A 13,608-nucleotide genomic window follows, 5' to 3' on the forward strand; every position below is an offset into this window, starting at 1 on the left:
TTTGACATATGGACACGTGGGTGAGATCGACGCCATTGATCTAATATGATTTAAGGTTATATTGCCCCTTAAGAGTAATAAGCACTAGTTATAGTTAACTGTAATCAGCCAAATTTAGTGAAATTCACTATTCATCATTTAGGAGACCACCCCACCCAGTGGCTCAACCAGGCCTGAAAATTGAACTAAACGAAATTTCTTGAACAAATGTATAAGACATGGGATTGCCTTAGAGTGACCCATAAGATGAACAATCCCAATCACCGATCTTTCGAGCCAAAGATAGTTGGCAAGATGACACGGATTCCTCAATATCTATGAGACACCGACAAGAGAGAGAAGGAAAGAAACGTGTGAGGATGTCAACTCACCACGTTTTCCGCAATAAACAGAGATAGTGGCAGAAAATATTTTGGGCTTCCCTTAAAAGCAAAAGATGAAATCAATGCAGTTGCAGTTACAGCCGCAATGTTAAAGAAGTAAAAGCAGCTCAAAAACTTAAAGCTAACATCTTCTTTCCTTATTAATCACGTCAATGACTGCTACCACAGTAACAAATAAAGCAACAAATAAAGCAGTGATCAGGTGGTGATATGAAAAGCTGGTTAGGGTTATGGTCTTAACTCTTAATATTCCGCCTTTTCTTTTCCTATTGCATAATGTCAACTTTATCTCGTGGCTATGGTCTCAAATTTCGATGAGCGTGATCAGGCTTCACCACAATCGATCTCTACTAAGCTTTGCAAGTTTAATTTTAAATAAACACACATCCAGTGTGTTTACAAATTTCAGGCACCTAACCATCGATATATAACTGTGAAATATGCGCCGAGTTTCCTGTTTACAAATTTCTCTGATGAATCAGTCAAGACTCAAGAATGACTTACGCCATCTCAATTCTCTCCATCTAACCCAAGAGTGACTCAAGGGTCTATTCATTTACAACCATGTTTGGGCCAGGCCAGGCCCGGCCCATTGATCTATTTTGTTGATCAAGGCGTTTAGGTCAGCTCCCCGGAGCATAAAATTTCTTCTTCTTCTTCTCTCTCTCATTCGCACTCTCTACTTCTCAAAGGTTAGGGTTTCCCTTTTCTGCTCTTCTTTCTCTGCATCTCCAGTTCTACGGTTTGCAAATATTTTTTTTGTTGTCTTTCTTCCTTTTCCTTATATCGTTTCGATTCTAGGGTTTGTCATTTCACTTTTCCCCATCTAGGGTTTGGAATTTCTTTTTCTTCCCCTAAATTGCTAGTATCATTGCTTTATTCATTTTGCATCTAGGGTTTGTAGTTTCTTTTTCTTTCCCTGAATTTCTAGGGTTTTGCTAGAAATGTTAACAAATCTAAGCTTGAAAGAAGATCACTTCGATCGTCTCCCCAATGCGCTCCTCTCGCTCATCTTCAATCGTCTTCACGATGACAAAACCCTAATCTGGTGCTGCGCTGTCTCTAAGCGTTTCAATTCCATTATCCTTGAGGTAGAGACCAAGACCGTCCTTATGGGCTACTTCATTGGAATAAGGCCATATAATGTGGCTCTTAGGGATCACTTTGCAAGGAAATGGAAACTCGATTTTCAGATCTTTTCCCTCAAAGAAGGTTTCTTCCTATTCAAATTTGGAAACCCAACTGATTGTACCCAAATCTTCGGAACCGCAGGCCATAGCTATGGAGGAAGAACCCTTATCCTCCAAAGATGGACCCCAGGAATGTCTCTCGAGAGGCTAAAACTAACCTCAATCCCCATCTGGGTTCGTTTTCCTGGACTCCACCTAAAGTTTTGGAGCCGTATAGGCCTTAGTAAATTGGCTAGTATCATAGGTAACCCTATCTGCATGGATTCCCATACCGCAGATGCAACAAGGCTTCTCTACGCCAGTCTTTGTTGAAGTCCCTGCAGGAGAGGAGCTTCCAGACTCGATCCGAATTCGCACCTCAACTGGAGTTGAAACGCAAGAGGTTGTCTATGAGTGGAAACCAATTCCATGTCACTACTGCAAAGACTTCAGTCACTCAACTGAAAACTGCATGCACGCCCCCAGGGCCCAACCAAATCCTCCAAGACAGGAATCACGATCAAACCCTAAGGCAGCCCAGGGCCCCAGGCCCCAACCAAATCCTCCAAAACAGGAATCGAGGCCAATCCCTAAGGCAACCCAGGGCCCTAGGGCCCAACCAAATCCTCCATAACAGGAATCACGATCAACCCCTGAGGCAACCCAGGGCCCCAGGGCCCAACCAAATCCTCCAAAGTAGGAATGGCGACCAATTCCTAAGGCAATCCATACTTCTGAGGAGCGGAAGGAGACTGATACGAAGCACAAAGGAAAGGCTGTGAAGGAGGCTCACCTTACAAAAAAAAAGGCATCCGGGTCCAGGCCCACTCACCCAAACCCCATCAACAGAATGATGAATAGTAACCCAATGAACACAATTAGAGCAACCGACAAATTGAAGAACAGTTTCTCGACCATAGCGGCGACTGATGTCGAACAGGATCAAGAGCCCTCCCAAGCAGGTCTTGAGGGGGAAACTAAGGGGAGAGATGTGGATAGATGATGCAGGAACATCCCCTTGGAATCTGCACATCAGCCTTCATTGCTCTTTAGTTTAGTATTGCTCTTGTTTTATTAGTAGTTAATTGCAATTAGTGTCATTTTGTGCTCTTTTGTGCTTATTTGTCCTTTACTAACTGCTTACGGGTAGTTTACGAATTTGGTGTTTGTAATGGGCTATAAAAGTCCGCTGCCTTTTCATTTTTTTTTTCAATTAGACCTTATGTTGTATTTTGAGAATTTGGAGGATATTAAAAGTTTTCGTTTGGAAGGAAGCTTATCTTGGAGAGGGTTCCTTCTTGCAAATCCATGGAAGGAGGGTTTGAAGAACCTGCTATTGGATAATCAAGAGAGCTGGTTCTTCAGCTCCTACCTCAATTCATCATCTTTGATCCTTGTTTGGCACGGAAATTTGGGTACAAGAGAAGCTAGGCACCTCCTTACCTAGTTCTGCAAATCATTTTCAAGATCTCAAGAAATTGATGCAATTTAGCTGAAGCTAGAGTGAGCTCGTCACTTGAAGAAGTAAGAAGAACCTATTGGTGTAGACTCTGTCCAGATTTACAAGCAATGTTGAAATCCATGGAAATTTCTTGAACTCCTTGGCTTAATCCCTATATAATCTTGCTGTGGTAAGTATCTTCTTCCATCCTCGATAGATCCCAAGCAGGTCTTGAGGGGGAGACTAAGGGAAGAGAAGTGGATAGATCCCAGTCCAAAGATGCCTCAGAAGATGAATTATTGATGAACCACATTGACTCCGAAGGTGATTGAACCTTAGCAGAAGGTTCCAAAGAAGAAATACCTCAGCATTCCTTGCCTATGGCGCTCCTGAAGATCCCAACATTCTCCCATCAAGCTAGCTGATTATGTAACTCAAGAGTACTGAGCAGTTTGAACTCTTAGGTTTAGTGTTCTTTTTTTCCGTCTATCCCGAGTTTTTGGATCTCCCTCTGTCATGTATCCAAGTTATAGGGATGGTTTCCTGTGCCCTTGAATGTAACATCTTTCTCTTTATCTAATAATCCCGTAGGGTCCCTGCCAAACCCCAGCTTGCTCAAGAACTGTGTGAACCTTGCCTCTACCTCCTTCCAAAAGAAGTCTTTGGACAATGGCAATTCTGAACCTCCTTTGTCAATTGAAGATCAGGGCAGCATTTCGGAGTCATTCTGCACCAATGGCAATTCTGAACTTCCCTTGAATGATTACAGCCCTGATAGCTTCCTCTCTGTGGCAATACCTTTTGCAGCAAATTGTCGCGGATCATTCCACGCTTCAGAATCTAGTTCTAACAGATGCTGATGGGCAAGGAATGCTCTCTATGGGGAAAGAGCAGCTCAAGGAGTACTGAAGTTTGCCATTGGCAGCATCAACATCAGAAAACCGAACACAGGTGCCGGCTCTGAACATGAGGTTTGTGGTATGCACCCTCCCTAGAGTTAGGATCAGGTTATGCGCTGGAGGGAGCAACACTTGTCGCAATCAGAGCGGTTGACCATTCTATCAATTGGGAGAAAGATGTTCTTGTGGCTGATGCTTTTGACAGACCATTTGGTGGTGAAGAGAAAGACATACCTGTTAGAAATGAATCCCTTCTGAGTTGCGCTTTAGAAATATTGTTTGGAATTCGAAGGCTTTTGGGACTGGAGATGAGGTATACCTTTATCTCTACCAATTTCTGTTGTTGGTTGTATCTTGCTTGCTTAAAGTGAATGAAAAGAAATGCTTTCTTGACATGCAGTTAGAAATGTCTCTAATGTTGCGTTGTTTATTTTCTTTCCTGTATAATTTTATTCAGTATGCAGAGTCTTGTGTGATTCATTTAGGAGTTGTTATTATGGTGCATGAGCATAAGTACAAGTGTGGGCCTTTTGTTCAATTATCCAAATCATCTATCGGCTTGGTCTTGCTATGCATATAAGTGGTTAGGATCAAATGGAACACGTGGCCCCAACATTTGCTTCTGTCACACATATTTTTCCAACAATGCACATGCTTCTTGTAACAATTGAAGTTGATTTCTTTTCTTTTTTTAAATGGAATTGATGTTGATTTCTATTATTTTTCTTTTGTAGTTTGGTGCGATTCAGTAATGTAAACTTCTGACAGATCTTCTAAATTTCAATACAAGTGAACTGTAATAACTTTGTTAAGGTAACAAACTCTTCCAGCTTACCTATAAAAAAAAAAAAAGGTAACAAACTCTTCATGATAAATTGTATCTTTAAAAACTACACTGCAGTTTGTAGTAGCATCCCCTCCTGTCGTTATTTTATTATACAGTACTGAAAAAAATATTTAACGGTTCATGAGTTGTCTTGGGTGATCTTACATGGTTCTTTGCCTTGGGGGAGTGAATGCTTAGAGAGGCAATACTGTGTTAGAGTATAAGTGTATAACTGTATCTGCAGGATAAGCATGAAGAGCGTTTTGAGTCGTCAGTTTACCCTATAAATAGTTTTGAATCCTACTAGCTCAAGAATATTATGTATCTAATGGAATTCAGAGTCCAGGGCTTGAGTGCTTGTTTCTTTTGGTTCTGTAATGAGCACCTAACCATTGACCACAAAGGATATTAGATAAATGATTTGGGTTGCTATTTTCGTTTGTCCAACAAGTCAAAAGTCATGATATTTGTTGTTTATGATATAAATCTCAATTTCATGGTGTGCACAATATGGATCAGTAGTGAATTTTAATGTTGTTGGTCATCATAGGAATCATTGTGTTACATGTAGTTCTTAATTCTTATGCAGAGAAAACTAGTGTGGAGGATTGTTAGTTTACTGTGTGTGCAAGTTGTCAATTTTGAAACACACACATTGCCGCCCTTTCCTCTTCACGGTCTAAGAAACCGATTAACATGTCCCTCAGCACTCCTCCTTTAGCTGACAAATCCGCTATCTCATTTGCCCGTTGGGGGATATGGTGGAATGATATAGCGAGGCGTTAACATATGTCAGAAATTCATTGATAACACTTGCCAACCTTCATGGGACTCGAGATTGCTCCTTCACCCATGCCGTCTCTTTTGATGAGTTGCCTTCCACGACATGCGGACACCTAATTTAGTCACGAATTCTCTTCCTGTTAGGATAGTTCTTACTGTCGCCTTATCTGAATAGCTCCTACCAAACAGTCCAGAGTAAGCATGAATAATATCCCCAAACTCCACCAATTCTCACCGGACCTGGGTTTCTAAATTCATCTTTACTTTTTTCTTTTTTCTTTTTTGAATACTCAAATGCATCTTTACTTAATAGAGATCTTTTGCCTACCTACTTTATCCCCAATGACCTCGCCTCAGTTCATTGTCAAAATATGGTAGTGCGGATATGCGTCCCCTGCATAGAATTATAAGGCCCTGTTCGGATTGAGAGAAAAAACATTTCTGACCAAAAATTTTCTTTCTTTCTATGATTTATAGGGAAATGATATGATTATGGTTAATTTAGCTTGATGACATCATAAATTGAAGGTCTCTCTAAATAAAAATTGAATAGGGTTTGTTCAACTTATCTGTCTTCGAGTGTAAAAGTTGTAGGAAAATTTGGAAATAGACTCCTTTGATCCAAACAATGGGTTGTCAAGTAAAAGAGCAACTTGCATAAAAAAAGGGTGGCCCAGTGCACTAGGCTCCCACCATTGTGGGGGTCCGCAGGCACCCGGGGGGGGGCTAGCTGTACACATAAACAGGAGTAAAAATTAAAAATAAAAGTATAATTGAAATTTCAAAATATTTGTTGGTTTTTTTTTTAGCCTTTGTGCTGTATATTTCTCAAAGTTCATATATTCAAATATCCAAGGAAAAAGGGTTATCAAGTAAAAGATCAACTTGTATTAATAGAAGGAAAAAATATAAAAGAATAGTTGAAATTTGAAAAGAATTATAATATTGTTCTTTTTTCTTTTTTGAATTTCTTTAGTATATTTCTCAAAGCTCATTTATACAAAATATCCTAGGCATATTGAGTATAGTTGATAAATTCTCCAAGTGAGACTATCCTAATTGAGCTGATCACTTCTCTATGGTGATAATTCTTGCAAAGCACTCTTCAAATGTCAGTGTCAGTTTCACCATGTGACAGTCACCAAAGGGTACGTGGTAGCATTTTCTAGTGGGTCCAGACACTCCCTCGCAAATTCAGATGTGGATGTCTTCTGATACCTACTTATTCCATAACAAAGATTACTTAATTGAGTATAATGTGAATTGGCTTGCCTGTTATGGAATTGACATATATAAGATAGTTGTGTTTAATTTTCTTTCTCCTTGATGACTGGAGGATTTGGTTTTGTTTTCATGGATTTTTTTTGTTATAGTTGGCTGGCTTTATTTACTTTGTTGTTCTCTTCTTCAAGATCTCCTTGGTCTTTGCTGTTTCTTTGATTGCCATTCAAAAAAACTAGTATTACTTATTTCTTATGATCTTATTTTAACAACAATCAAGGAGGGTTGCAGTTGCATTGCAGCTTTGGCCCCATCCATTGTTATATCGTGTCACTTGAGTCGGTGGTTCGATTTCCATTGACACACTGGCGTAGCCGAAAAAGTGTGCCCTTTGGCCTACCCATCCTTAATTAGGATCTAGTGGACTCACCTCTCATCACTATCCAATCACGACAAAGCAGCTATGAGATTCACCCGTACCTGATCTCTGGTTCACATAGTATTGCTTCCCTTATTAGAGGGGTGTTGGTATCATGAATTTGTCTGCATTCAGTTCTTAATACATTGATAAATAAGCCATGAATATGTTAAATAATGCCACATGGTCATACTAGAATGTTTTTTGAATCCAAGCTTTTTTTTGGTCAGTATATCTTATGATGAACAAACCAGATCAGCATAATGTATAATATAATCATATCTTGCCCTGCTTAGATAGTTCTTGAAGCTTTTAAGTGTACCATGTGCGTGCCACATTACCTGACAACACTGACGAAGGTTCGAGTCATTTTGATATTTTCAAAGGCTACCTTTTCCTATTCATTATCCCTTCTTTTATTATAAAACCCCTGTTCAGGACTGTAGCCCCACCCATATAAACAAATCCCAATAAAAAGCAAAAGAAAGTTAAAGCTATACTCATCTCTATCTCCTCTCCCTTCTTTTTGCTTTGTCATTGCTCTTCCTTTTCAATGTACATGAGATCATACGACATATCTACCTTTACTTTTCTTTTTGCTTTGTCATTGCTCTTCCTTTTCTATGTGGATATCTTTTGATATGGGTCTTTTGGCTGCCATTTATTTTCAGTATTTACAGATGGTAACAGTGCATATTCATTTCATGTACATTGTCTAGTCATCAAGCAATCCAAATAACTTGGTGTCTTCAAAGGTGGGCCAGTGTGCAGGGAAAGAAAAGTGGGGAAGAATCTCTTTGTAGTTTCCCATCCCAAACTCTTACTTTGCTCATCTTCTCCTCACACCAGTGAAACTGCTCTTCACTGATCTCTGACATCCTCAAAACCCTCGACACAACTTTCAAATCTATTAGACCCATTTGTATTTCCATCTCATCATCCTCTTTCAATATCCTTTTCCTTAAGCACTTTCGACGCCGCCTGAGGTCCTTGAGTTTCCTTTTCTTCTGTGGATTTATATAAGAATAAGAACAGAGGTATTGTGTGAAAAATAAAGTAAAATGCAAGCAAGAAGAGACTATTAACTCACTTTTATATTAGCTTTCTTGATTAAATGAAGTAAGGCTGGATTGACTGAGCTTTGGTTCTTCTTCAGAAGAGTCCTAAAAATTTGCCAGTGGTTCTCTTTGTCTGCCTTGAGAAAATTCATGAAAGTTCGAATGGCATCTTCCAGTACTTTGAGAAATTTAGCTGATGAAATCTTTGTACTGTCATCTTCTTTGCCCCTATCAGCTTCTGACTCTTGGATAAACCAAGAAATGAAATGTCAATAATAATAATAAAAATAGTTGTCAACCTGTGACCCGATTTCTTAATTTTATGACTCGTGACTCAACTCGACTTGTGACTCGTAAGAGTTTTTGACAAGAGGGGAAATTTAGTTGACAAAAATATAATTATATATCAAAAGGTGAAGCATGGATAAAATATAACCCAATAGCACATAGATAAAGCACTAAGCCAAAATATAAATAGCTATATGCTTGTAACTTGTATGCACAAAAATAATTAAGTTCGAAGTTCCAACTTCCAAGTTTTCAACCATCAAAACAAGAAAGCCTAGGCCCAGCGACTCGACTCGTAAGAGTCTTATTTTTTTGAGTCGACTCCCAGGGACTCGTTCGAGTAAGCAGACGACTCGGACGAGTCTTTGACAACGCCTCGAAAGCCCAGTTACTCAACTCGAGTCGGGAGTTGACTCGTACGAGTCGTAAGAGTTTGATGATGATGATGATGTATTAGTAGATTATCCATGCCTAACTGGACTATTCGATCAGCTTCCGAGTCTTCAAGAAAAGCCAGCAAATACTATCAAGAAAAGACAATTGGAGAATGATAATTTTTTATTTATTTGTGGGTACCTCTGAACTCAGGGACCTGAAGTAAATTTGGTGTTGCTATCCTCATCCGAGCAAAAACTTCAGGCCTACGACCATGTTCGTATGGCTCATTCTCGATGAATCTCTGTAACAGAACTTGAAATTGCTGAAACTGTTGAGCAATTTGGCCAGGGCACCTGGAATCTTCCTCACCTGGGGAAGCTTTCCGCTGGCGGAGATTCTTGTAGTTCCAATTAAGAGCTTCCCATGTCAAGCTAATTTGAGCCACATAAGCTGTCTCCAGTTCTTGGTAAGGGCTCCTACCATACTCTGGAAATTCTCTGTTTTTTGTACTGAACTTATGGACTATCCTTTGTGAAATCGATCTTGGATTTATTTGTACAGACTTGAGAGATTCTGACAATGGGTATTATATTTTAGGCAGTTTGTTTAAAAGCAATAGAAGATAAAGCAATAATATAAAGGAAAAAAAACCTGTTTGGTTGAGTTTTTGTGCGCTAATCCGATCGAGAAACAGCATTTCCTCATCGTATTTTCGGAACACAGTAAAAGTTTCCCAGTTGGATGAGCTTCTTCGAGACGAAGATGAGAAGGGATCTTCAGTCTCAGAGTCCCGGAAATTTGTTGAGCTTCTCCATTCGCGAGAACTGTTAGAGGTAAAACCACCAGTAAATGATGCTGCACGAATTTCTTCCCCTTCAACTTCTTGATCCTGAATCTTCGGGTTCTCGGCCTCCAATAAACTTTCATCTACTCCATTCTGCGAGCCGCATTGATCTGTTTGTTAACAATAAATTTATTATCAGTTCTGGTTTCATTGTTGAAAAGATTGATTATGAAGAGCAAGGTTTTAAATTTCGGTTTTGGTGGAAATTTTGCCTGATATCTTGTAAAAATCGGTTCATAATTTCGGTTAAAATTAGCGAAATTGCGGTGGATAGTGTGTAAATTTCGGTGGAGGTCATGTAAATAGTTGTGAAACTGACAGTGAAATTTCGTAAAAATCTGATTCTGCGGAGAATTTTGTTTCCATCCTAACCGAAACCGAAATATTTTGGCCGAAATTTAAAACTATACTATGTAGCAAAATTGAAAAGCTTTTAGTTGCTATGGTGTATACCTTTTGAAGTATCAATATTATCATTGACTAACAATATCTCATGATATGGCTCCACTGGCTTTGGCATTGGCGTGCTATTTTGGTCAGTGTCCTTCATTTCAATCTCCTCTATAGGATCATCTTCTCCGTCATTTTCAGACTCCAAAGCACAGTAGTAGTCTGAATGCTGTTCTATGGTGGAGGACTTGGCGGCGGCAAGAAGAGAATCCTGTTGTGAGTTTCTAGAAGCCAAGAACAATAGATCTTCCCCGCCATGAATGACATCAGCCACAAGATCTTTCTCTGACCCTTCATCGCTGTAAAACACAAGCTCTCCATCTTCAGAGCCATGATCACATCCATTAATTCTACGAGGACAGTAAGAGAGAATAAGAAATGGGTCTGTATGAGAGAGAACAAATGGTGGAAAACCCAACTTACCCAACACTAGAGGGTGATCTTGTGTTTGCTGAGAGAGTTGCCGACTTTTCGTAGGTTGTTTTCCGGCAAAGAGATAGGAAGAACTCAGTGAGGAAAATGGAGGAAAAGTAGAAGAAGAGGAAGAGAGAGTTGAAGGAGGTTGAGACATGAAAGAAGAACATCACTGCTATTTTTATTGAACATAGCAGAGTGTTTTAGCCATGGGAGATAGTCTCCCAAAGAAAGCAAGGCAAGGAAAGTAGAATTCCCCTCCATAAGAGAGCATTTGATGCCCAAAATGCCCCTCATTTCTTTGAAAAAATGGCCGACATAACTGCTTACAAAAGCTTAAACTACCAATCAAGAAATCGAGCCCACTTGATCTTACCATGCGAATTAAGATCTACCGTCGATTGCTGTCAAAGCTTTGAATGATTTTGGGTATTTTTGTGAGAGGGATTTGAGTATTCTTGGCCGCTCTCACAAGAAATCCGTCTTATTCCATCCTATTATTAATTTAATGTAGGATATTTAGAGGCCGTTTGAATGAGTTGGGTATTTTTGTCATTGGAAAAGTTGGGATATCTTCCTTGCTGGTTCTTCCCTCCTTTTTTTTTAACTTGCCCGTTAAGGTTTCCGTGTATGAGAAAGTTAAGGTGGGTCCCACTCGTATGCCAAGTGAGCACGTGGATCCGTGCACCACACGCCTAAATTCCAATTAGGCATCTTAATGCGTGTGCTAATCATCTTAAGATTTTGATAAGGGAATGTCTTAAGTATTTTCGCACAAAGCTATTTCTTGGCTATTGTGGCTGAATTTTTCTTAGTTCATTCATGTCATAACAGGTGACACTTCTCAACCGGAAAAGAGGGGATGCAAGATTGCTTTTGAGAAATTTCCTCGACAGTCTTTTGATAATTATTTTAATGAGGGGGATTTGCTCGAATATTCTTTCAACATGCATATCTCATGTCTGCTTCAAAAGTAGTATCCTTTGCCCTACCCCATCTTGCAAAAATTAGGAGTTTAACTCGGGTCAGATTGGATCGGGTTGGGGCCAATCCTAGCCCAACCCGAGATAGCATTCTCTCAACCCTAATCCCATCCAACCTGGGTCGAGGATGGTCAACCCTAACCCAACCTGTCTAACCTGTTTTTACCAAATGAGTTGGGTTGGGTTCAGGTTAACCTAGGGCCAAACAGAAAAATATGTTAACAAAATATAATCTTAAGATATCACGGTAAAATTAGAGGGCAGAAGTCGGCTTTCGGTCAGGTCACTCAAGCCCTCAACCCTAACTCAACCCAAAATTAAATCGGGTTGGCTTTTCCTAACCTGAGGAAATGCCAACCCAACCCCCAACCCAAAATCGGGTGAATCTGTCAGGTTCAGGTTGAGCCTGACCCAAGTTGCACCCCTAACAAAACTTAATTCAACAATATGAGAAAAAATAAAAAGAAACCAGTTCATCACGTTTGGCAAACCATACCAGAAATGTTCATTTCTTAAAAAAAAACATGAAAAAGGTGGTAAATCATTGAATTTTGAAAAGCTCATTTTAGAAATTTTGGTTCTCCTGTTTCCACCCTTTCTTCTTCGGGGAGAATGAGAACGAGAATGAGAACGGTTGCCGGATATACCATTAGGTGTCCAACAGGCTGTGTTCGTAATTTCCAGAAGGGGAATGGTACCCCCCCCCAACTGACGGATAAAATTCCCCCCTTTAACGTTATTCGTTAAGTTTTATAGGCAAAGAAAAACGTTAAAAGGGGGCATTTTATCCCTTTTTTTTTGGGGGGGGGGGGGGGGGGGGGGGGGAGGATATCATTTCTCTTTCCATAATCAGTAATCGGAATCGGCATCCTATTACGTTTTCATCTTAAACAACCAAATGAGGGGGGGGAGGATATCATTTCTCTTTCCATAATCAGTAATCGGAATCGGCATCCTATTACGTTTTCATCGTAAACAACCAAATGAAAACAAATTACAAATATTAATTACAAAAAATTCAATTAAAATTTGATTCGGACAGGGGGCGGAATCAGAATACCACTTCTTGGGGTGGGAAATAGATTCCGGCACCCCCATCTCTCCTATTAATATTGCTCGGTGTCATTTTGCTCTCTGTTTTCATTCATTTTTTTGAAACAAACACCGGAATCGGTTAGTGATAGAATTGGAATAGGATTCCAATTCCAATGCCTTTCTGGCAATCCAAACCCAAAAATAGGCTAAACCATTCCTCCTCTGCTATGGTCGAAGTCTTTAATAGCTTGAGCGGTTTGTTTGTAGGGACGAACAAAAGCGTTCTTAATATAGCTTGCATACTCCACGAAGATAACCCGCTTCTCAAGGCGGGGAAGGACTAATGATTCGATTCCGAAGCAAGGGGAAGAGGGGCATTCGAATCTTAAGTTGAAGCCGAAGCAGAAGTCCTAAAGAAGAAGCGAATCCCGATCCCTCATCAAAATCATTCATATCAACTCTTTCCTAATAATCAGTAAAATCAGAAGCAGTGTAGCAAAGTTCTTTTCTATAGTATATATGGGGAAGGAAGCAGAAACAACCATTCAAATAAAGGGGCAAATAGATAACTCTCTGGCAATCCAAACCAAAAACCTCACCCTTATTGGCTAAGATTTAGCTATGGAAGAAGCTCATGAATATTCCTTAATTAGAAATATTCCAAGTTGATAGTAAGAGGGCTCTACTTGCTTTGACTTATTGTTAAGGTGGGACGAATGCTAAACCGAAGGGCGCCCTTGCAAAACCAACCAGAAAGATGCCCTCATTGGATCCAACCAAGCTTATACAGGCTTATACATAAGGGGGGCAGGCCTTCAAATTTTAAAGGGAGCTGGGCCCAATTGAGTTGGGCTATTAAGGATTTGGCCCACGACAACAGGGGCAACTGCCCCCCTTATGCTACATGTAGCGCGCTCGGGTGGAAATTGTGGGACTTACCCATCAAAACAATAGGCAAATTGGTGGGCCCGACCAGATGCATGGGTTTGAATTGAGTTGGTGGGACCCACCATGTCAA

The 13,608-nt window shown here is 40.0% G+C and overlaps 1 protein-coding gene and 1 pseudogene across 4 annotated transcripts; one reads left to right on the forward strand and one right to left on the reverse strand.

The window, feature by feature from the left end:
• Positions 1-538: 538 nt before the first annotated feature.
• Positions 539-4,291, forward strand: LOC143854840 (F-box protein At4g18380-like; annotated as a pseudogene).
• A 3,426-nt stretch (positions 4,292-7,717) lies between these two features.
• LOC143855129 (DNA ligase (DUF1666)) lies at positions 7,718-10,845 on the reverse strand. Of its 4 annotated transcripts, none has more exons than XM_077365327.1 (6): positions 10,582-10,845; positions 10,162-10,508; positions 9,516-9,818; positions 9,063-9,437; positions 8,231-8,436; positions 7,718-8,147 (listed from the first exon to the last, which is right to left on the reverse strand). In XM_077365327.1, the coding sequence occupies exons 1-6, from the start codon at positions 10,740-10,742 to the stop codon at positions 7,890-7,892; spliced, it is 1,650 nt and encodes a 549-aa protein (XP_077221442.1). In that variant the 5' UTR covers positions 10,743-10,845; the 3' UTR covers positions 7,718-7,889. The 4 variants fall into 4 exon arrangements, with proteins under 4 accessions (XP_077221442.1, XP_077221443.1, XP_077221444.1 ...); XM_077365328.1 differs by having other exon boundaries at positions 8,231-8,442; positions 10,162-10,479; positions 10,582-10,840; XM_077365329.1 differs by having other exon boundaries at positions 8,231-8,442; positions 10,162-10,457; positions 10,582-10,839.
• Between the last annotated feature and the right edge of the window lie 2,763 nt (positions 10,846-13,608).

This window comes from Tasmannia lanceolata, unplaced genomic scaffold, assembly GCF_043159265.1.
Source record: "Tasmannia lanceolata isolate RefF3 unplaced genomic scaffold, GAP_Taslan_0.1 ptg000020l, whole genome shotgun sequence".
Classification (NCBI taxonomy): domain Eukaryota; kingdom Viridiplantae; phylum Streptophyta; class Magnoliopsida; order Canellales; family Winteraceae; genus Tasmannia; species Tasmannia lanceolata.

Bases quoted from the DNA above. Each gene is read 5' to 3' on its own strand.
- LOC143855129 (XM_077365326.1), bottom strand. From the start codon at position 10,742: ATGTTCTTCTTTCATGTCTCAACCTCCTTCAACTCTCTCTTCCTCTTC. The intron at 10,509-10,581 runs GTAAGTTGGGTT...CTGTCCTCGTAG, and splicing joins AGATCACCCTCTAGTGTTGG to AATTAATGGATGTGATCATG. The intron at 9,438-9,515 runs GTTTTTTTTCCT...ACCCATTGTCAG, and splicing joins ACAAAAACTCAACCAAACAG to AATCTCTCAAGTCTGTACAA.